The 23,484-nt window shown below is 40.7% G+C and overlaps 2 protein-coding genes across 22 annotated transcripts in view; one reads left to right on the top strand and one right to left on the bottom strand.

Annotated features, from left to right (window-relative positions):
* Positions 1–23,484, bottom strand: part of LOC128123226 (NXPE family member 4) — a 236,310-nt gene that overhangs the window by 48,438 nt on the left and 164,388 nt on the right. The gene's annotated exons all lie outside the window — the stretch shown is intronic.
* LOC128123219 (NXPE family member 2-like) overlaps positions 1–23,484 on the top strand; it is a 45,294-nt gene that overhangs the window by 11,986 nt on the left and 9,824 nt on the right. Inside the window, exons 1-2 of one of the 2 annotated variants that reach the window (XM_052759393.1) lie at positions 1,934–6,453; positions 7,469–7,577. In XM_052759393.1, the coding sequence (XP_052615353.1) occupies positions 6,287–6,453; positions 7,469–7,577 (276 nt within the window). In that variant the 5' untranslated portion in view covers positions 1,934–6,286. Of the gene's footprint in view, positions 1–1,933; positions 6,454–7,468; positions 7,578–23,484 lie in introns of those variants that run through there. The other variant, XM_052759404.1, reaches the window with a different exon arrangement.

The raw sequence follows: 23,484 nt of genomic DNA, 5'->3' as shown, positions 1-23,484 counted from the left end.
GAAGAGGATGGTGCTTGCTGGGAGTTGATGGTGGTCAGAGGATACAGGATTTCACAAAGACAGGGTGAATGAATTCTAGAGACCTACTGTACAACATTGTGACTATAGTTAATAATGACATATTGTACACTTGAGCATTACTAACACAATAGATCTGTACTTTTCTTTTCAGTATTAGGGATTGAAGCCAGGTCTTTCTGCATGCTGGCCAAGTAATGTACTATGAATACTGAGAACAGTTCTTATATGCTCTTATTACATCAATGAAATGAAGTATGAGAATGTCTTAATTTTATTTTAATGCTCATTTAATCATATATATATATATATATATATATAATGACATCACCTTGTACAATGTAAATCTTTGTCAAATGTACTGTAGTGAAGGTGGCAAAAAGAGCCCTGGGTCCACTATCATACAGTTACACTTCACTTAATCATGGGGTGATGTTCTGAGAAGCACGAAGCTGGGTGATTCTGCTGCTGTGTGAACTTCATAGCATGTACTTACACAAACTAAGACAGGTATGGCATTGTCAGATGATGAAATCTTATGAGACCATCATTAGAAGCTGGCCATTGTTGACTGGAATGGCATTATGTGGTATATGGATGTAGTTCTCATATTTCATACAGCATGTGACAGTGGATGAGAACATGATGAGCAGCTTGTCCTCATAGGATGGGGAGGACCAGCAGGATTGATGGATTTTCTTCATCTCACCAAATTATCTTCTGAAGCTCTGTGCATATTTCCAGTGTGCTGTGATCATAGCCATGATGTATACACAGTTATGTAGTCACATGCTTGGAAGAATTGGCATAGATGCAAATAAACAAATGCTATATGCATATATATCTATACATATTGGTTAAATACATACATGCATGTACATATCTGTATCTAGAGATATATCTTTATACAAGGAGATTTGGATATGGATTACTGTTGTAGAATATTCCTTTATATTGTGTGAAGATGTGTTACTGTGATTGGTTTAATAAAGAGCTAAATGGCCAATAGCTAAGCAGGAAGAAGTTAGGCAGGACTTCTGGGGACAGAGAGGAAGAAAGGTGGGGTCCCCAGCCAGACACAGAAGAACAAAACATGTAGGAGGAGAGGTAAAAGCCATGAGTTACATGGCAACACATAGATGAACAGAAATGGGTTAATTTAAATTATACGAGCTATTGGGACAAGTCTAAGCTATAAGCTTAGCTTTTGTAATTAATAATAAATCTCTGTGTCTTTTTTGTGAGCTGATGACCCAAAGAAAAATTTGTCTACATGTAGTACCCAAAACAGGGCTTGAATATCTAAACATAGGGGCTAAGAAAGTTATGAAAAATTCTGGATAAGGAGAAGTATATAGCTTCCTAGTCCCTCAGTCTGTTGGGCAGGCAGGTGCTCAGCAGCATACAGAGGCATGGCTACTGATTGCTGCCTATGGGCTGGAACCAACTGCCAGCACCATGCACTAAGCTAAGCCACATGGAAGCTGAGATGCAGTTTAAGATTTGTCTCATGTGGTTAGGGAATACTGCAGGTGCTCAGTAAAGACATATCTAGATGGAAATAACACTCAGGTTACAGTATGTTTAAAAAATGTGCATAGGCTTAAAAAAGAAAAGAAAATGGGTATAGATAGTCATAAAAATGTAGTTTATAAATAATAAAATAAAGTCTTTAAAGAGAGAATAAAATAATATAAAAAGGATAAGCCGCTGGGCGGTGGTGGCGCACGCCTTTAATCCCAGCACTCGGGAGGCAGAGGCAGGCGGATCTCTGTGAGTTCGAGGCCAGCCTGGACTACCAAGTGAGTCCCAGGAACGGCGCAAAGCTACACAGAGAAACCCTGTCTCGAAAAACCAAAAAAAAAAAAAAAAAAAAGGATAAGCCACATAAAGATGAAAAATACACAGGGAGTCTGGATCCTATATGGTGTCTTGTTGACTTCAAATTTTTTGATTACTGGTGAGCAAATGACAACTGCTAAGAGACATGGGATTGTAAGAGGGACTGCCAAATGAAACCAGCCTAGATACTTTAGAAATTCTTTAACTTTAAAAAGGAAGTCAGAAAATGTATTGCTTTGGGGAAGAGGTTATGCTTTTGTTTCTATAGAAAATGAAAGACTGTGGATTCCTTCAAGGTTGATAGATATCAGGTTTGATCAGGGAAGACCCCCTGAAAATCCTGGCTACCGACATAAAGAAATAAACCTATAAAAACTACAAGACAGATGACATACATTTTACCTGCTCAAACAAAAAACAAAAAAAAAAAATCATCTTTGGCTGGCTTGTGTACAATGCGCAGTCCATACTTATGTTAATGCAGATAGGTATGAAAGTTTCTATGTTTTCAGAGCAAAGGGACCAGATACCAGTGAAAATGGGTGGCCCAGGTGATCTAACCTCTCAGAGTGCCGCTGTTGCAGTTTCCTGAGAGTTCTACATTCAATACAGCTTCAAAGCTGCTGGCTGAGATGGTCTAGCCTCACAGACTATTCTAGCCAGGACTGAAGATAAGCCTTGTGCTTTCCCATTGCACAGACACTGGGCAACAAATGTTACAGCTAGCTTTCCCAGGACTTGACCATTATCCTGATTTTCTCAGGGTCCCCAAAGATGCCATCACCACCAGACAACATGAAACAGTATAGAGAACATGATACTTACATTCCCAAGAGGTGGGGTGGGTGATTTTTGGTTGTTCAATGGGTTATGGATGTATGTCATTATTTGGAGGTTGGTCACAAGTTGTTACTAGTCATGGTCAGGGGAAAAGCTAAACAAGGAAATTAGATTTAGGAATATCTTTCTGAAGGAAAAAGGGGGATGTAGTATATAAATGATGGAATAAAAGGGTAGATTGTTGAGTCTACTTTTGAATAACCACTAGTCTCAAATATTTTACATTGGTATGGAATTTTGTGTATTGATACAAATGTAAGGTTATTTTTGTTAGAACATACTGTACATGTTTTTACTCTTGTTTAAGATTTTGTACCTATGCAACTCATTTAGCAATGTAATATAAATTTTTAGTCCTTAAACATTATTATTACAAACTACTTAGGATGACAAAGAAATGCAGGTTAATATAGTTAGTCACCTATATTATCAAACTTGTAGTCATAATAAGTATATTTTCAAGGTCAAACAGAGATATCTTTTATAGAGACAAGTGGTCTTAAAACACTTCAAAGACCTACAGAATATGGCACTTAAAATGTTTTGATAACATAAGGCTTTTCATGACAATGAGACACATCTGCTCCTGGAAGCACCGATTTATTTCAAAAAAGGATAATGGGCATCAAAGAACCTCCATATGGAGTTTGCTTTCATTTGTAGCAATGTTAGTCAATGGGCAAAGAAATTGCCCTTGCCTCAACTGCTGACAGAATGCTGTCCAAACTGGACAATCAGAACACAAAAGAAGACAACTGCCAAATTTCACCAAGACAAGGTAGGGCAGTCATTCAAAATTCTGCTTTACAAAAAAATCTGTCAGATATTTTAGGCCCATGGGCTGAAGATGGATGTTCCAGTGTTACAGAGGAACCTTGGGTGATTGTCTAGGCATCCTGCTATTTCTATCATTTCTATAGTTTTGGAAGTTGTTTGGTCTGTACCCCCTGTTTACTCAGGTAATATATTCTTCTCTGGGCTCTGATGGGGTTGAAGATGAAACAGTTATAGTTAAAGTTTTCTTTGTTACCAAATTCAGAAAAGAAACTTACAAAAGAGATGTAAAATGTATAAGGTTGAGAGACATAAAAGTTTAAGTTGTTTATCTAAGAAAATGTTTTAAGTTCTAAAAAAATATTTTTAGACTGATAATACAAGCTGTGATAAAAATGGTTTAGGTATAAAACTTTGGACTCACTAAGATAGGATAGTACTTTCTCCAAATTTGCCAAGTACATATGGGATTGGACATTGTAAATGTAAATCTTACTTGAAAATTGTTCTTATTGTATATAGTTTTACTTCATTAAAGTTAAAACCTTCCCTTTTTATTTAGACAATACCTGATAATTGTTCTTATTGTATATACTTTTACTGTGTTAGAGTTAAAAGCTTTCCTTTTTATTTAGACAAAGAGGGGGAAATGTTGCAGAATATTCCTTTACACTGTGAAATATGTCACTGTGATCAGTTTAATAAAGAGCTAAATGGCCAATAGCTAGGCAGGAAGAGATTAGGTGGCACTTCTGGGGACAGAGAAGACTTAGAGAGAAAGAAAGGTGGGGTCACCAGCTGTTGGGAGCCATGCAGCCTAGTCTCAGATCAGCATATGACTACCTATCCAATGGATTTCCTTAGGGCAAGGCACCTGTGGAAAGAGACTCTCACTTGGCAAGGACCAGTAGTCCACAAGACAGCACAGAAATTTGCAAAATTTGTGCAGCTTGCAGGTTCTTATCTCTCTCATTATATTGGTGATTCTTTGGGTGTTTTTTTAGTTTTATTCTGTCAGTCACACATGCAATAGCTGCAATTTTCCCTGGATATTCTGCTCTTCCTCAAATATTTTCCTCTAAGATTCAACAGGGGGCTAATGCTTCTCAAATCTCTTACCTGGAATCAGTAACTACAACTTCTAATCCTGGGAACTTTTCTGACTCAATAGAGATAGTTAGGTACATATTAGAAAACAACACTTGGAACATTAACCATATCTCACAGTTCTGGAAAGGAGAATAAGGCATGCATACACAGAATAGGGAAAAAGCCTCAGGAATACACATATAGTGCCAACAGTTGAGAGTAAGTTCCCTGGACACCAAGCATAGAATCATTGGTAGGATCTGGTATGCTCCAAGAGGAAAAAATACAATGCAAAATGTGGGATGGATAGATCCATCTTTATCATCCATAGAAGCTTATATTGGTAGAAGTATGATATATATAGTGAGATGGGAAAAGAGTGCTTTATCAAGGTCTGCCTTTTACAGAGAGATTGAGACATGGGACCCTTTTATAGGAAAAGGAACTGTATAAAAATATATCTCACAGACATGAAAGGACTGTCTTGGTTTGAATATTGTCGTCCTTAAAACACTGTTCCCATGTCTATTACTTTTTTAACTTTGTAGCCACAGTAGCTGCCAGCTGACATAAGTGCTGAGAGAGCAGGATGTTTCTGGCTTGATACTTAGTTAAGTCTGAAAAATGCTGAACTCTGTGTCTAGGATAAGGTTATGTGGGGGGTGGGAAGGTGTATTTGGGAAAGCATAAAGGGGAACAATGGGGATTTTCATAATGATCATGATGTATTCCTTAAATTATGATGTATTTCTTAAAGTAAAAAATAGAAGCCAATAATAAAGCTGTTCATATAACCCTGGTTAAAAAAAAAACTCTGTTTAAGTATAAATAAAGAGAGCCTGAGCTATTGGGGGCCACTTGGGTAAAACCCACTTGGTGGTCAGAGGTTTTCTTGCACTGATACCCCTTCCCTGCCTCAGGACCTGAACCTGAGCCGAGGCTGGACCCCAGCAACCAGGCAGACACAGAGGGAGCAAGACATGCAGTAGGGAGGTAAAAGCCATGAGTCAGTGGCAACACATAGATGAATAGAAATGGGTTTATTTAAATGATAAGAACTAGTGGAATACGCCTAAGCTATAGGCCAAGCTTTTATAATTAACAATAAGTCTCTGTGTCATTTTTTTGTGAGCTGGTGGCCCAAAGAAAAATCCATCTACAGATTACCCTTCTGAAGAGCAAAGTGTGTATACATATTAGGTCCCGTGTCTTGTGGTGATGGAATGTCCCCTGACAGGTAGCTCTCTGTAGCTGCCTGGCATCTCTGGTATCATGCCACCTCTGTCCCTCACAGTCCCTCTTACACCATGCAGGCTACAGAGGGATTGAGATCTGTAGCTGCTCTACTTGTGGTTTCTGATTTTACTGAAATTGTTGGAGTGTTTGATATTAATGATAGTTTAGAATAACAGAGAAGAATTTACAAGCTCTTGAAATACTGCCAAGAACCAGGCACGTAAGTCTTAGGCAGAAAAAGACTTGCTTTTTCTTCTTTCCAATGTTCCAGACACCTTTGCTATGTTTAGGTGAGGGACCATAGACAGACTGGGCAGCTGAATAAAACCTGAGTAAGGGAAGCACAGTCTGCCATAAGCATGCAAAGTCTAGCTGGAAGAGAAGGAGAACTAACAGCCCATACCCTGCCGTCATGACCTCTCTAAAAGCAAACCTCAGAGTTTCCTCCCATTGTGGTGAACAGGTCACTAAAGACTAGCAATCCCTGATGGCACTGTGCCTACAAACTGAATGGCAGCCTTTGATCATTGAAGCTTTATATAGAAACTCCAACGCTGAAAGAAATATAAAGAGCCTGTGGACCGAGGAGCCACTCTGGATAGCTCTAAACGCTGAAGGAGATCATGAGACCATGAGGAGGGTGCTCAGTTATAGGTGTGTTTTTTGACTAGGGGGGCAAGTGGACGGACTGCAGACTAGCTGGGGCTTTGCTGCAGGGGATTGCCAAATCTTGTGATATGGGCATGAACATACCTTGAAGTGGGAAAGAATGGCATGGAATCAAGTGGAACAGCTAGGAAATATTACTGCTTCATGTATAGTAAGGATAAATGTTGATTTGTGTTAACGCTATGTGAATAGTCTGTGTACATATGTGGAGATGTGCTGAGTTGAGATCTTTCACTTATTGTGACTCTAATAATAAAATGTTTGAGGAACACTGTCAGAAGTTAGCACTTTCTCTCATACTTTTGGGATTCTGGATGAAAACAAAAAGGTAAGACAAAAACTTTGGACACTTAACACGGAGCATTTCAGAAACTTCTATGCTTTGGGAGAAATTGTTGTTCAACTACTGTGACATAAAAAGGTAAAACCTAGCCGGGCGGTGAGGGCGCACGCCTTTAATCCCAGCACTAGGGAGGCAGAGGCAGGCGGATCTCTGTGAGTTCGAGGCCAGCCTGGTCCACAGAGTGGGTTCCAGGACAATCAGGGCTACACAGAGAAACCCTGTCTTGAAAAACATCAATCAATTAATCAATAAACTAAAACTAAAATAAAATTTGAGGTGGAAGGAAGCTGCTTAAAAATCGAACAACTAAATGAGAGATCTATTTATTACTGGCCCTGGGAGAAAGACACTCATCAGATCAGCATGAATATGGAGGGCTTTCAGGAGAGGAGGTGCTTCGTGTAAATGATTGCTGACCTGACCTGAAAATGAGCAAAGCTTCCAGACCGGTTTCACCTAGCCCGAGACCTCTCCCGAGTCAGACCTGCAGTCTCTCCGCCTGTTTGACTCCCTCTTTGATTTCCAGTGGTGACCTGGTAAAATCCCAGGAGAGTGTGAGCCCACTCTGGAAATAACTGAGGAGGAGCAAGCAAAGCTCTCGGAGGCATCCAGGTCAGTTCTTACTTAATGTATGATGACTTCTATCTTCATTCCTAGGACACTGCTTGGTTTGTTTCCAAATGCTCCAGCTCGGAAACCACTCCTGATGGTGCTCTCTATCTTTGTTTTCTGGGTCATCTTCATGACTTCAAAAGACCACACAAAGGTAAGAATCGTTTCCTATTATGTAATCTCCCAGGGAGGGTCAGAGTGGCTTCACTTGGATGCTACTCTGAAACTGCGAGAAGCAGATGTTAAAAGTATACCACCCTAGCAAGGCAGCGTAAGAAGAATCTCTGTTCTACACCACTCCCTTGCACAATAAATGTACACATGCGGGTACTGCTTCTTTAGTGGCAGGTGGACTAGTGCCTCTTTTTACTGCTTGCCATTGCCATCTGTCTCAAGATTATCTCTTCCTATAGCCTGTGCGGCTGTAATGCAACTGTATCTGTTTCAGTCCTTTCCCTCCATCACGGAGGATTACTATTCTTTGTATAGTCCCCTCAGCATTGCTTGGATTTCCCCTTTCTGCAGTCTTATTTGACTCCCCATTTTTCCTCTCCCTAATCATCTTCATCTGACTGCTCAGAGGGTATCTTGTTGACACCAACATGGCCCCCACTCCACGGCTCTGCAGTTCCCTTGCTCTGCTTGACTTCTTTTTTGTAGTACTTTTCACTTGCTACTACTATACTGCAGAATTTACCATGACATCCATTGATGGTTGCCTACCTTCACCTACCCTGTGATAACCCCTAGGACAACAAGGATTTGGGTATGTACTTACTTGTTGTCATAACCCCATGCCAGACACATATCAGACGCTCAGTAAATAACTTGTCAGTAACAAAGTAAAGAAAGGTTTTTCAGTGATCTGACCTAGGTGAGAAGTAACAATGAATTGAGAGAGGGCGTTAACAATGAGGAGGGAGAAAAGTCAACTAATTTAAGACAGAATTTGTAATCAGATGTCATGGTCTCACATCTTGGCAATTTCAGAATCCAAAAGTACAACCCAGTCATAAGAGAATGGAGAAAGATATACCTGCTGCAAGCAAGGAGGTTGCTGACATCCCTTGCAAAGCAATGTTCTCTCTGAATGATGGTCATTCGAGGATCTTATTAGGGGAGCTTATACTTACTCATACAGAAAAGTCTGTGAAGAAGCAGGCATATTCTTGGATTGCCCAGTTTTAAGATGTAAAGTCCTGAGCATGCTCACATACAGTCCTAGATCTTGTGTTCAAAAAGGAAAGATGGTGAACACAAACACTTCTGGGCTTGCCCAGTTTAACATTATAATAAACCATGCTTACTCCATATTGCCTTTAAGAAAGAGTCAGATTGACTTGGAGACCCTGACTGATTTCTCATAAGTATCTCCAAGGTGTTCTAGCTGAAATGGAAATAAACAGCTCTGAAGGTGCATACAGCCTTTTTTAAAGGGAGGACTCTTTCTCTTCTGTAAGCAGAGGAGTCCTAGTGGTACCTCCTAGTAACTGAGTGATATGGAACAAACCTGCGATTCGAGTACTCTGGAGGCTGAAGTAAGATCATGCCCTTGAGACTAGTCAGGGCTATGTAATAAATCTGAGAGCAGCCTTGGCTATTGTCCTAGTTAGGGTTTCTAATGCTGCAAAGAGACACCATGACAATGGCAACTCTTATAAAGGAAAATAGTTAATTGAGGTGGTGGTTTACAGTTCAGAGGTTCAGTCCATTATCATTATGGCAGGGAGCATGGCAGTGTGCAGGCAGACATGGTGCTGGATACATCTTGATCAGAAGGCAACAGGAAGTGAATTGTGATACTGGGAGTAGCTTGAACATAGGATAACTCAAAGCCCACCTCCATGGGGACACACTTCCTCCAACAAGGCCACACCCACTCCAATAAAGCCATACTTCCTAATAGTGCCACTCCCTTTGGGACCCATTTTCTTTCAAACCACCACGTTCCATGCCCTGGCCCTCAAAGGCTTGTAGACATATCATAATGCAAAAATGCATTCAGTCCAACTTCAAAAGTCCCTATCATCTACAACAGTCTCAAATTTGTTTCAAAGTCCAAAGTCTCTCTGAGACTCATGGCAATCTTTTAACTGTAATCCCCTGTAAAATTAAAGTCAATAAGCAGATCACATACTTCCAACATATAATGGCACAAGATATATTTTACTATTCCAAAATGTAGGGAAGGGAGCTTAGTGAGGAAATACTGTACCAAAGCAAGACTGAAAATCAGCTGGGCAAATATTCAAACTCTACATCTCCATGTTTGATGTCCAAACAATCTTCAGATCTCCAGCTCCTTTCAACTTTGTTGACTGCAACATATTTCTTTCTCTTGGGCTGGTTCCACTTCCTATTAGCAACTCCCCTCAGCAGATATCCCATGATTCTGTCTCTAACATCTTGGATTCTCCAAAGCAATCCAGGCTTCAACTTCACAGTTTCACGAAATGGCCTCTCTAGGCCTCCATTCAGGGACACTCCTGACATGCCTGGCCTCAGTGGCTTTCTTTACTCACAGAGGATTATTCTAAAACCCATTTCTTCTATCCTTAAAGCCAGAATCATGTGGCCAAAGCTGCCAAGTTCTGCTTATTGTTGGGGCTTGTATGTGACCCCTCACTCAATTACATCTTCACCAACTTCCTGTTTTTTTGTGGTTTCCTTCACTGCCTAAGCTTGGCTGTCCTGAAATTGTATCTGTAGAATATGCTGGTCTCAAACTCAGAGATCCACTTGCCTCTGTCTTCCAATTGCTAGGATTAAAGGCGTGTATCACCACACTCAGCTCTAAGCTTTTCTTTAGTTCCTTTTCACAAGTTGGAATCTTAGTTGGGTCGGATCTTGCCCTGAGGTCACCATCACTCCCTTATCCCATTTCTTAATCTGTTTATCTCCTTGAACACAGGACTTAGCTCCATTCCATGTCCTGGCACTCGTTTTCTCCTCAAATTGTATGTTTTGTATTTTTCCTTGTTCGCTTGCTCCTTTTCATTATATATCTTCATTAGAGTTACCGCTAATATCCGCATGACAGAGTCTATACTAAGCTGTCTTGAAATTTCCTCTGTCAATGGAATTAATCCAAATCTCATCACTTTAGCCTCAAGTAGACTTTTCAGACAAGGACAAAAGCAGCCACATTCCTCACCAAAATATAGCAAAAATGACCTCTAGGCAGCATACTAAAATTCTTCTCTGGTGAAACCTCTTGAGCCAGCCCCTGACAGTTCAAATAACTCTTAGCACCACACTAGTATGGTCATTTATGCAGTGCTTAAAGCATTCCACTGCTTTTCTAACCCAAAGTACCAAAGTCCTATTTCCTCCAAACAAAAACATAGTCAGGCCTATTACAGCAATACCCCAATTCCTGGTACCAACTTTTGTCTTAGGGTTTCTATTGAGGTGAAGAGACACCATGACCATGGTAGCTCTTATAAAGGAAAATAGTTAATTGAGGTGGCGGTTTATAGTTCAGAGGTTCAGTCCATTATCATCATGGCAGGGAGCATGGCAGTGTGCAGGTAGACATGGTGCTGGATACACCTTGATCAGAAGGCAACAGGAAGTGAATTGTGTGACACTGGGAGTAGCTTGAGCATAGGAGAACTCAAACCTGCCCCACAGTGACACACTTCCTCCAACAAGGCCTTATCTACTCCAACAAAGTCACACCTCCTAATAGTACCACTCCCTTTGGGGACCATTTTCTTTCAAACCACCACAGCTACATAGTGAATTTGGGACCAGATTGGGGTACATAGCAAAGCCTTACCTCAAAACAAAAGAACAAAATGGTACCTTGGAGGGTAGCCAGGGTTCTCTAGAGAAACAGAACTTATCTATCTATCTATCTATCTATCTATCTATCTATCTATCTACCTATCTACAGGATTTATTAGAATGGTTTACAGACTGTGGTCCCAGCTAGTCTAACAATGGCTAGTAGTTAATAATCCAATAATCCAGTAGTTGTTTAGTCCATGAGGCTAGATGTCTCAGCTGGTCTTCAGTATACACTAGAATCATGAAGAAATAGGCTCTAATTCCAGTGAAAGAATGGACTTGCTACCAGAGCAGGATAAAGAGGCAAATAGAGCAGGCTTCCTTCTTCCATGTCCTTTATATAAGCTGCCACCAGACAGTGTGGCCTGGATCAGAAGATCTGGATTAAAGGTGTATCTTTCCACCTCAAAGATCCTGATTAAAAGTGGGTCTTCCCATTTCAAAGGATTTAATTAAGAAAAAAAATTCATCAAGGGTGTGCCTAGCCATTGGATTTTAGTTAATTCCAGATGTAGTCAAGTTGACAACCAAGAATAGCCATCATTCTTGAGTTGAGGAGATAGTCAATGAAAAAAGGAAGACAAAAAGAGTTATTTGTTGTTTTATCTTTTTTACAGTTGGCATGTTAAAACCTGTTAGTTACAGTGTAGCAGCACTGAGTATGTCATGTTTCTGGTAAGACATGAGAGAGCATCAGCAGGTAGGAGGTTAACATTCTATCAACAGGGGGCGGGGGAGAGGACCCAGAGGGCAGAGTGCTTGCTGTGTAAGCACGAGGACCTGAGTCTGAAGCTCCAGAACCTGCATAGAGCTGGCATTGCAGTAGTGCATGCCTGTAATTCCAGCACTCCTACAGGGAGATGGGAGGCCACAACAGGAGATCCCTGGAAGCTCGGCTGATCTAGTGGGCGGAGCACAGTAAGAGAAACCCTGTCTCAAAATAAGGTAGAGGGAGGACCGACATTCAAGGTTATTATTTGATCTCTGTACACTTGCTGTGTGTGATGTACATGCACACGCACACGCACACGCGCGCACACACACACAGAGAGAGAGAGAGAGAGAGAGAGAGAGAGAGAGAGAGAGAGAGAGAGGAGAGAGAGAGAACAAATAAAGATTTAAAAACCTGTATAAGTAAATAGAGCAACAAGGTGGGCAGAGGAAGGGAGAATCCTTCTCTTCTCCTCTCTACCTATTTGACTTTTTAAAGGCTTCAGTGTGAACTATGACCCCAGTCCACAGGAGAAGGCATTTTGGGCTCATTTGAATCCTTTGGCTCCTATTCCATCTTGGCTCTGGGATTAAGTAGTTAGTAAAATAAAATAGGGCACCATCAAATTGTGTTAATATGAGGCAAAAGGGACCCCTCCCTTCAGATTTTAAAGTAAATCCAATCTCTGAGTTTATAGGGTGGGGTCTTCGCCCTGCAGGAGACCATTCCGAGCAGACGTAACCTGCTCTAGGTTGGTTATGTGTTTTATTGTCAGCTTAACTTTTACATCCGGGTGTAAGAACTTCCATGCAGCCTAAGCTGGAGGCATGACTATGCAGACCACATCCCCAGGCAGCAAACCTCTGTCTTAATGCCTCTCTTTGAAGGGTTGTACCATACTGGTGGTCCCATCAGAATGCTATTTCATCAGTGATATACTCATGATTTTGTTAGGTTAGCTGTGGTCTTCTTTAAACCTGAGCTGGTTGTATGGAGTTTCTTTTTTTTCATAATGAATTGAACTATGGGCAAACTTAGTAATTGCCTAGGTCTATCTGTCAATCTCCTCCCTGAGACAGGAGACATGGAGGCCTGTCCTTTCTGTTAGCTCCTAGCAGAAGAGAGCAGGGAGGGGGTCCAGAGCAGCAGGAACGTCTCCACAAATGATTAGGAGGCTTTGTGCTTAGCCGTGTTATTAGCACATTTGCCCCTCCCTATGACGCACTCTGTAGTGTGTAGTAGTTATGCTTTAGTGTCAGGTGTATCTACATAGCATTTCTACTTTAATAGTGACCCAGAGTTCCCTCATGAGACTGCCAGAATACTGAATGGCCATTGGGGTTTTGAATTTCAGAATGAGATCCCTTGTGTTAAAACAAAACAAAAACCCCAAAACAAAAAGTGAAAATGAAAATAAACAAACTAAAAACAAAACCAAAAATGCCCCCCAAATCCAGTAAGATAAAAAATACCAAAACAAAAGAACAACAACAACAAAACTAAAACAACAATAACAACAACAACAAAACCAACAAAAATTGGAGTCTGTTTCATGTCATTCAACTACTTGTAGGCATGGGACCTGCCCTGGAGTGTGGTTGATATATATATATATATATATATATAGATAGATAGATAGATAGATAGATAGATAGATAGATAGATAGACAGTCCACTGGAGAAAATGGATTTTTCCTTTCCCAGCAGATATCACTTGCAATAGCTTCTTGGTTAGGGGTGGGACTGTGTCCACTTCCCCTTCTCAACCCTGGGAGAGAAAGAACACGAAGTTGAGTGGGCACGGAAGTGAGGAGGATCTCACAGCAGTTGAGAGAGTGGGAAAGAACATGATCAAAATATATTGCATGAAAAAATATAATAAAATAAAATTAATTGAAAACAACAACAAAAAAAACCCACTACCATTCACACTGATAGTTATATATATCGAGCTTGTGGCAAAGCACGAAAGTGCAATTTCAAGAAGAAATCCAGTATCAGACTGGATGGGAGGGAAGATGGTGTGAATTTGTAATTGTCAAATTATATTTTATTATACCAACCACGCTGAACAACGAAAAAAACAGAAACAAAAAATAAAGCAAACCTAACCAAATAAGTTTACGACTACTGAAAGATTTATAAATTTATGTAGTTTATAAATTCGTGTAGTTTAAAAGTTAAATTGTCTTTTTCTCTTGTTGGAAGAAAAATTTCAAGACTTTTAGCAGTTCAAAGATCTAGGTGGTCCTCAGGATGTACTTGAGGCTGTGGAGACTTAGAAGGGAGAGGTTTTATTCTAGAAAAATCTGGCCTTGTCAAGTTTCCCCCATCCATCCTGAGACACTGGAAGGTATTTATCTATTGCATGGCAAGTGTCTGCATAAATTCTAATTGTTTCTCTGTTTCGCAGGATGTACCTTTCCTGTGTCCTAGGTTAAGGAAAGGCAGTGGCTTGTTCCTTCCTCCTGGCTTATTAGAGGGACAGAACAGACAAGTCCGTAAGACTTTTTAGATCATGGACTTTATACTCATTTTTATTCCCCAGAACACAAGTGACTAGAACAGCTAATGTCTATTTTTGGGGTGCCACAAGTCATAAAGTCCTTAATAATCTGTAGAGGATGATAGAATCTTGTGTAGCGCTGAGTCTCCCAGCCGTTTTTGGTCAGTCTGCAGCCTTGCATGGCACCCATTCCTTTTGTTTCCGTGTAAGAGGGGCTTACATTGAATTTGGGGGAAGGATTATTGGGACTGTTTCTGAAGCCTTGGAGAACTACTGTGGCGGATACCGTTTTCCCCTCAGTATCTCAGTTATAGAGTCCAGCTGGGACCTCTGTCACACACATAGCAATTCCAAAGTCCTGGGGCTGACAATAATCTTTGGCTTTGAAGTATAGACATCAATATTTATTATTACAAAGATTCATTTTGTAAGCCTCGGCAGTGAGGAGAAAATTAGCATTCTCATCTGCCATGTCAAGAGTTACCCAAGGAACCTCTGTGGTGGTCTGTAGCTGCTTGAGTGAGATTTTCTAGGAAAACTTCAGGCTTTGAGGGCAGCAACTGGCCTTGGAGTGGATGACCTGCTTTTGGAGGGCAGGACATCCTCCCTTACAGTGGTTTTCCTCCTCCCACTTTCAGAGGGATCAAGGCTCTCTCTCTCTCTCTCTCTCTCTCTCTCTCTCTCTCTCTCTCTCTCTCTCCCTCTCTCCCTCTCCCTCCCTCCCTCCCCACTCGACCAAGGACAGTTATTTTTTAGATCTCTTGTTTCCCCACAGCTGTGGCAAACATCAGTCCCTTTAGAATCCTCCCCTGCTTCTGTGGGCTCTCTTTGTTGAGTCAAGTTCTTATCTGCCTAGGGACATGTGCTCATCCCGAGGGCCAAGCCTGGTGACTGGTATTCTTCTCTTGCCTGTGATCACTTGCTGTGGGCCGTTTAGACTGTTTTTATCTTAATTTCTATGTTGCAAATGCCAAAAGGCAAAATGAAAAGTCAACTGCCCGAGAGTATGTGGGGATCTCACCATTTGCTTTTGTTTCTTTTTCTCGGTGCCCGAGTGAACTGACTGATGAAATGTATTAAGTAGCGGTAAAACCCAACTTGGCAGCTTTTTAAAATAACACTTATTTATAGCAATTTAGTTATACACACAATTATACTTTAAATTTTAGCTTTCATGTATCTTTTTTGGCAACTTTTTTGGACCTTCTGTAGTATGCTTGAGATTTCTGGTTTTCTCCTTATTTCCTTCTGTTTCCTTTTGGAACAATCCTTTGCTTTTGAACAAAACTAGTTTATCACCTCAAATTCTTTTATCTAAAGGCATTTTTTACACAAAAATATATTTCATACCTATAACTTTGTATATATTTGTTTTTAATCCTATAGTTCCCTTTTGTCTTTCTTAACTTTATTTTTGTTACAGAACTGAGAAAACATTTTAATAATATTTAACTTTATACTCTGATGAAAACACAGGAAGCTGAAACATAGAAGGCATGAGCACTGTACCTTAAATGTCTAAGGGTTGGTGAAACAAGACAGCAGTTTGGAGAACAGATTCTGATGAATTATTTGTTAGGGATCTGAGTCCACTTGAAGCAGGCCTTAGGAACCACCTTTAGGAAAGGGTATCGACCTTTTACTTGGGACCAAAATGCAACCAAGAGGGGAATGAAAACGTGGGTATCCAGGAAGAGGCCAGAACTGGGAAAGCAAGGAGGAAGCCTTCAAGGTCAAGAGAGAGAGAGGCTAGAGAAGGTCATACCCAGAGCAGCTGCTCCCAAAGTGTTTTGAATTCTAAAAGGTGCTGCCTGATTACGGTCACTTGCCCGGGTACCACCCCAGAGCTGGACACCTTGACAAATTCTTGGAAGCTATCAATCATGCATGCAAGAGAGTCGCTTATAATGTTAGAGATCAGTCCTTGCCACATTCCATGTGGCTTGGGTCCTGGAACCCTGGCTAGGAGTGGTGCAGGAACGAAGGAAGGACAGACATGTAGACACCACACAACGAAGCTGGGATGAGGTGGGCCTCTCCAACTGCCTCCACCACCACTGCTCTCACTGCTATTGCTACCACTGTGTCCTGAAACCTCTGCATGTTTGTTAGGCACTGCACGGGAGAGGGGCTAGCTAGTCTTGGTAGATCTGTGTAGGCCAGTTCTCAGGCTACAAGCATCCAGGAGGAGGAAGCTGTGGTTGCTAGTCTTGGTACACACTAATCATTCATAAATACTAAGACTCAGACTCCCAAGGAAATCTTTACCATCTGTCTTGAGCTTGGCCATATGGGTGATGGCTTTACCAATTAGTTTTAGAGTCCTCTGCAGGCCAGGCTAAGTCCATGTCAACACACACGTTCTACCAGGACTTCACTCACTCTGGGTTTTCTCCACCCCCTGCTACAGTTTTTTTGGGGTAGCTCTCCAGGGAGTCCTAGTTTCAGAAAACAAAAGCCAAGGGAACAAGATAAGATGCAAACCCAAAGTGCAGGGCAGAGCCGAGTGGTGGAGGGAGTCAAAGGACCTCATGACCATGCTTTAGAGTTAGCGCTTGTGCTGGTCACTGGTCAAGATGCTGGGAGTGGGAACCCCAGCCCCAGCCCCAGCCTGCTGCCTCCTACAGACTGGGTTCTTTTCAGAAACCTCTAATCAAAGTCAGAATTCTTTTTTTTTTTTTTATTTTGCAATACAATTCAGTTCTACATATCAGCCACGGATTCCCTTGTTCTCCCCCCTCCCGCCCCCCCTCACCTTCCCCCCAGCCCACCCCCTATTCCCACCTCCTCCAGGGCAAAACCTCCCCCGAGGACTGAGATCAACCTGGTAGACTCAGTCCAGGCAGGTTAGGTGTCAGTATAGCCGAGTGGTCTAAGGCGCCAGACTCAAAGTCAGAATTCTTGACTTCACAGCAGAAAAGAGTTTTGGGATGAGTCAGTATGAAGCAGGACTTACTAGAAAGAGGGATCACACACCCCAGTGTGGGCATGGGCTCCCCAAGAGAGAGGTCTCCCACATTCATGCTGAAAATTAGTTTATCAGAATATATAAGCTTTACAACTCTTTACTTGGGTTTCAGGTTTGAATTTGATCCACCGTCAAAGGATTTCAGAATATTTAAACTGTAAAATTATGCCTCTGCCTCTGGTGTTTTTAAACATAAAAAGTAAACAAAATAAAACTGCCATAATCTCCTCGGTGTCCTTTACCTTGGTCAGGTCTAAAGGATGGCAATGTCTTTCAGTCTCCCAAAACTTCAGTGGTCAACAACCAGGACAGATTCCTTTCACTTTCCCAGATCTGCTCTGAGGCTTCCTGTGCCAGGTGTCTCAGAGCAGACCCTTGTGGGGACAGAGGTTTCTCTCAGTTCTCCCAGACCTGCTAAGAACCCTCACACACGTTTTACTCACCTGGTCCTTCTCTAGTCTGTTATCACAGCTTCACTAACAGATTAATGCTTCCAACACTACTTGCTGGTCCAAGGAAACTTCTGAACAAAAGTTTCAGAGTGGCTAAGGAATTTTCTGGCATGGTAGAAGTTGCAAGGATAGTGAATTAATCTCTAAGACAGGGCTTTCCTTTATAGGCTCAGAATCTGCTTCCAGCAAGGGGGAGAGCATGCCTGGGATGAAGTGCCATTGGTCACTGGCCCCTCACTCCTAACAGGAACTAAATACCAAAAGCTCAGGGACCTTCAAGCAAATGATCCTATCTGGGTCATTAATTTTATGGTCAAAGGCAGTGGGTTTGCATGTTGGTGAATATAAAGACATGAAGAAAGAGAGTAAATAAAGATTTGTTTGCCGCAGAAAAGGAGAGCACCAGGCTATTTGCAAAGCAACACCCTCTCTCAATAAAATAAGCATGAGGATTTAATGTGGGAACCATATATATTTCTATGGGAAAGAACAGGTAAGGCTGGGCACATTTCCGAGCAAGCTCAGTGTAAAGTCGTAGATCATGTGTTCATAAAGGAAAGAGAGTGGATATGAACATGTGCTGGTATGCTTAGTTCAAAGCTTCCTCAAAGGTCAGAGGGCTAGGGAGATGATGCGATTGGGAAAGCACTTACCATGCAAGCATGAGGACCTGAGTTTGGTTCCTTAAAACTCATTAAAAAAAAAAAAAAAAAAAGCAGGAGGGTGTAGCAACATGCACTGTAATCCCAGAGCTGGAGAAGCCAGGAGGATGCCTGGGGCTTTCTGGTTAGTCAGTGTAGCTGAATCTGTGTGTTTCAGGGAGAAAGAGACTATTTCAAAGACTAAGGTGGAGAGCCACTGAGGAAGACCCTTGACATTACCTTCTGCCCTTCACTTGCATCTACATATGTATGCATACCTGAACATGTACAGAATATTTACACACGCGTGGCTACAGCCCAGGCACAATGAGAGCGTCTGTCTCAAGGGCACACGGGGAAGAACCATAGGGCAAGACACCTAATATCCCTCTCTGGCCTCCATGCCCACGTGGGCACCTGTGCCTACACATATGCATCACACACACACACACACACACACACACACACACACACACACACACACACACGAGTCATAGTGGCTCAATGACTCTAGCTGGTACACTGTAAGTGTTTCTAATATGGTTTAGTTGGGGGAAAAGAAAAGGAAGATTAGCTTTGAAGACATAGGCATTCATTATCTTTTAATGGGGCCATAGCTTCAAAAAGGGCCAGCTCATTGAGCAATTAACGAATTGATAGCAAATTTGATTAACCTTGGGAAGTGAAGATTTGGGGCTAATCAGGCACTATATATAAGGTTTGTACAAGTTCATGGATAGTGATATCATTTATTGAGGTAAAGAAGGAGGAAAGATATTGGAGGACAAAAGATAAATTTAAATATGAATGTTTCCCTTTAGGGTCTTTTGAAGTCACCTGAGTAAAGATGTTCCTTTGATACACAATTGAATACACAAGTATGCTGTTGAGAAATGCATGCTTTTTTAAAAATTGATTTATTAAGCATTAGACTCTAGTGACAGCTGAATATGTGGAAATCTGAGACATTGTCATGGGTGAGCTGTAGAGTGAGAACAAAGTGTAGTTAATAATGAGGTAAAAAGTGAGCACTAAGTCAAATAATGGGTGATGGCAGTGGGATAGGCGAGAACTCTCAAGACACTTAGCTTGTAGGGGGTGGAGTGAGCGGAAGAATAGGATAGCAGTTAAAGGAGAATTAGGTGTTCACATATTGGAGATACTTGAGGACCAGTGGGACGGAGCAGTTGGTGCAGAGGTGCTTGCGGTCAAACCTGACACTGTGAGATCTGTCCTAAGGACTCATACGGAGGGAGGAGAGAACTGAGTCTCAAAAGTTGACCTCTGACCTCCAAGTATGTGCTGTGGCACATGCCCGCCTCCCAAATAAACAAATGTCATAGAGATACTTGAATAGATTCAAAATCTTAAGGAAATGATACAATAGAAGGAAGTATAAAATAGAAAGGAAAATGTGCAGTTGTATTTAAGTTAGGGTAGAGAATAGAAATAGATTTACAATAGGAGTATTGCTATAGCTCTGAAAGAGGTCAGACACAAAGACATGTAGACACTGAAGGATCTACAGCCATGGATACTAACGGTTTACCTGGAGAATATCAGAACCTTTAGTGATGAAGATTGGGAGCCAAGTTCTTAAAAAATGGTTAACTAATAGAAACCAGGTTGAGAAGATAACAGAGATGTAGAGGGTTACATAGTGATTGGTCATATTAAGTCAGATGTATTGGGGGGGCATGAAACAATTTAGGATCTTTGAAACAATGGTACAAATCAACATACAAGAACCAGCAACATTGCTATGTATGAATCACAAACTATCCAGTAAAGAAATCAAGGCAACAATCTCATGTGTACAAGCATCCAAAACAGTAACATATTTAAGGATATATTAAACCACATAGATAAAAGACCAGTACACTGAAAACTGTAAAACATGAATGAAAGAAACTGAAGAAGGTACCGTGAAGAGAAAAATAGAGTGTGTTCATAGATTAGAATGAATGTTAAAGTTTCCATATGACCCAAAACCACATACAGAGTCAATGAAATATCTATCAGAATTCCAAAGATATTCTAATAGACATATAAAAATCTATAAAATTTGAAAGTATCATTAAAATCCCTGAACCATCTAAAATAACAAAGTTGGAAATATTTAAGCATCTGTTCTCAAAATCTACCTAAAATATAGTCATCAAAATAGAATAGGGAGCCAGAAACAAATCCATGCATTTACTGCCAATTGTTCTTTTATAAAAATGCCAAGAACATACAGTGGAAGAAGTACAGTCTAACAAATTGTGTTGGGAAAGCTGAAAATCTATGCATAAGAATGTCAGTGGCCCCCTTTCAACATCGTGCACAAAATTCATGCAAAATGAAGCAAAGACTGAAAAGTAAGATTTGAAGTCATAGAACACTAGAAGCAAACAGGTAATTTCTTGACATTGTTATTAGCAAGAATTTTTGTATATAACTCCAAAGGGATATGAAATAAGAGCAAAGCTAAGACAAATGGGATTGCATCCGAAACCTATGAAGCCAAGGAAACAATCCACAGAGTACAGCAGGAGTGTACACAGCAGGAAAAATATTTGCAAACTGTACATTGGACAAAAGGGTTCATAACTACATGTATAAGGAACTCAAACCTCCATGGCAGGAAAATAAACTATGCTATTAAGAAAATGCATAGAGGGCTGGAATAGATATCTTTCAAAGGAAGAAATATGAATGACCAACATGCATATAAACCCTCAACACAACTAATCGTCAGAGAGACATCAAATAAAACTGTGATAAGACACAGCCTTGTATCTGCTAGACTGGCCATTATATACAAAAGACTGAAGATAGTTGTAGTGAGAATGAGGCACAAAAGGAACCTTGTGCACTGTTTGTGAGAATATATGCTAGCTCATGCATTATGGGAAACATTAAGAAGATTCCTTAAACACTTAAAATAGGGGCTGGAAAGATAATGTAATGGTTAAGGGTATTTACTGTTCTTGCAGAGGACCTGAGCTAGGTTCCCACCACTCACACTGGATAGTTCATAATCAGTCTCTAAGGGATTCAACACTCTTCAGGCATCTAAGAGCACCTGTACTCATGCCTACACACACACACATAATTAAAAATAAAATAAATCTTTCAAAATTAAAAAATAGAATTATTATGTGATTCAGCATTGACACTTTCAGGTAGTTTCATAACAGACAAGGTCAACTTAAGCATCCATCAGCCCAAATATCCATTAAGGAATGAATGGACAAAATCATTCTCTCTCTCTCTCTCTCTCTCTCTCTCTCTCTCTCTCTCTCTCTCCCTCTCTCTCTCACACACACACGGTTAAAAATGGAAGACATACCAAGTGAAACAAGCCAGATCCAAAAAGACAAACGCTGCCTTATCTCACTTGTAGTCACAATTTAAAAAACTGAACTTAGATGTAGAATAGCTGAGAGCAGGGGCTACAACCTGGACGCTAATGGAGATGAGGGAATGTTGGTCACAGAGTACAAAGCATCTACACAAATACATTCCAGGGAGTCAGTTGTCTAGCAGATGACTAGCTAACAATAATATATCATGGAACTGAAATTGTTAAAGATTTTAAATGTTCTCACTCACACAAAAAGATAAATGTGAGATGATGGGTATGTTAGTTAGCTTGATTTAATTATCTCTCAACATACACATATATCAAAACATCACATTATACATTATCAACATACACATACCCTTTGCCAATTAAAAAAAAATAAATTCGCTGGGCGGTGGTAGTGCACGCCTTTAATCCCAGCACTTGGGAGGCAGAGGCAGGCGAATCTCTGTGAGCTTGAGGCCAGCCTGGTCTACAAAGTGAGTTCCAGGAAAGGCACAAAGTTACACAGAGAAACCCTGTCTCAAAAAATAAAAAAAATAATAAATTCTTTTTTTTTTTTAATGTTTTTGCTACCTCAGTAAGCTTTAAGTAATCAGTCCCCATCTTTTTCTCTCTATGAAACCATTCTAAACTGTCTCAGGTAAATTTATTTCAATCTCTTTTCCCATGGTGTCTTTTCATATTTGCTAAATTGTCTCCTATAAGGTATGTCTATTGTTGTTGTTGTTAGGCTCTTTTTGGGGAGGCGCCACTCAGCTCCCAAATAAATCACACACACACAGAGGCTTATTCTTAATTATGAATGCCTGGCCTCTTTTGGCTTAGTTTCTAGCCAGCTTTCCTTAACTTAACTTATCCAGTCTGTCTTTTGCCTCTGGGCTTTTCCTTTTCTCTAACTTCTGTAAATCTCTTACTTCGTGACTTGCTGTGCATGTAGTTAGGTGGCTGGCTTCTGGAGTCGTCTTCCTTCTCTGGCTGCTAGATCTTAGATCTTTCCCCAATTTTCTCCTTCTATTTATACTCTCTGCCTGCCAGCCCCACCTGTCCTTTCTCCTGCCTTGCTATTGGCCAGTTCTTTGTTAGACCATCAGGTGTTTTACACAGGCATAGTAACACAGCTTCACAGAGTTAAACAAATGCAACATAAACAAAAGTAACACACCTTAAAATAATATTCTACTGCATAAGTCCACATGTTTGTTAATTTCTGTACATTTGGCTCCCTGAGAAAATTGTTGTAAACAACATTTTTGTATCTTCCTTTTGTAATATATTAGCAATAATCAATTCCATTATTATTAAGATAAATTAAAATAGCACATCATCTTCATCAGAATGACCAGTAGAGTGAACCTATTTTGGTAAACATACTGTAAAAATTGTTTTGCCTTTTAAAATTCAGTGTGCTTGTGCATGCCACAGCTTGCATATGGAGGTTAGAGGTCAGCTTGTGGGGCACAGTTCTTCCCTTCCACAATGGATTCTGGGGTTTGAACTCAGTCATCAGGCTTGGCAGCAAGTGCCTTTATCTGCTGAGCCATCTTGCTGGCCCCAAGACATACCTTTTAATACACATGACGAAATGTGAATGGCCAAAAGAATAAAATATTTAAAAATAGAATTTAATATTTAGAAAAT

This window comes from Peromyscus californicus, unplaced genomic scaffold (genome assembly GCF_007827085.1).
Source record: "Peromyscus californicus insignis strain IS unplaced genomic scaffold, ASM782708v3 Scaffold_11__1_contigs__length_118956290, whole genome shotgun sequence".
Taxonomy (NCBI): domain Eukaryota; kingdom Metazoa; phylum Chordata; class Mammalia; order Rodentia; family Cricetidae; genus Peromyscus; species Peromyscus californicus.
The sequence above is the reverse complement of the archived record's forward strand: the minus strand, read 5'-3'. Positions and strand labels throughout refer to the sequence as shown.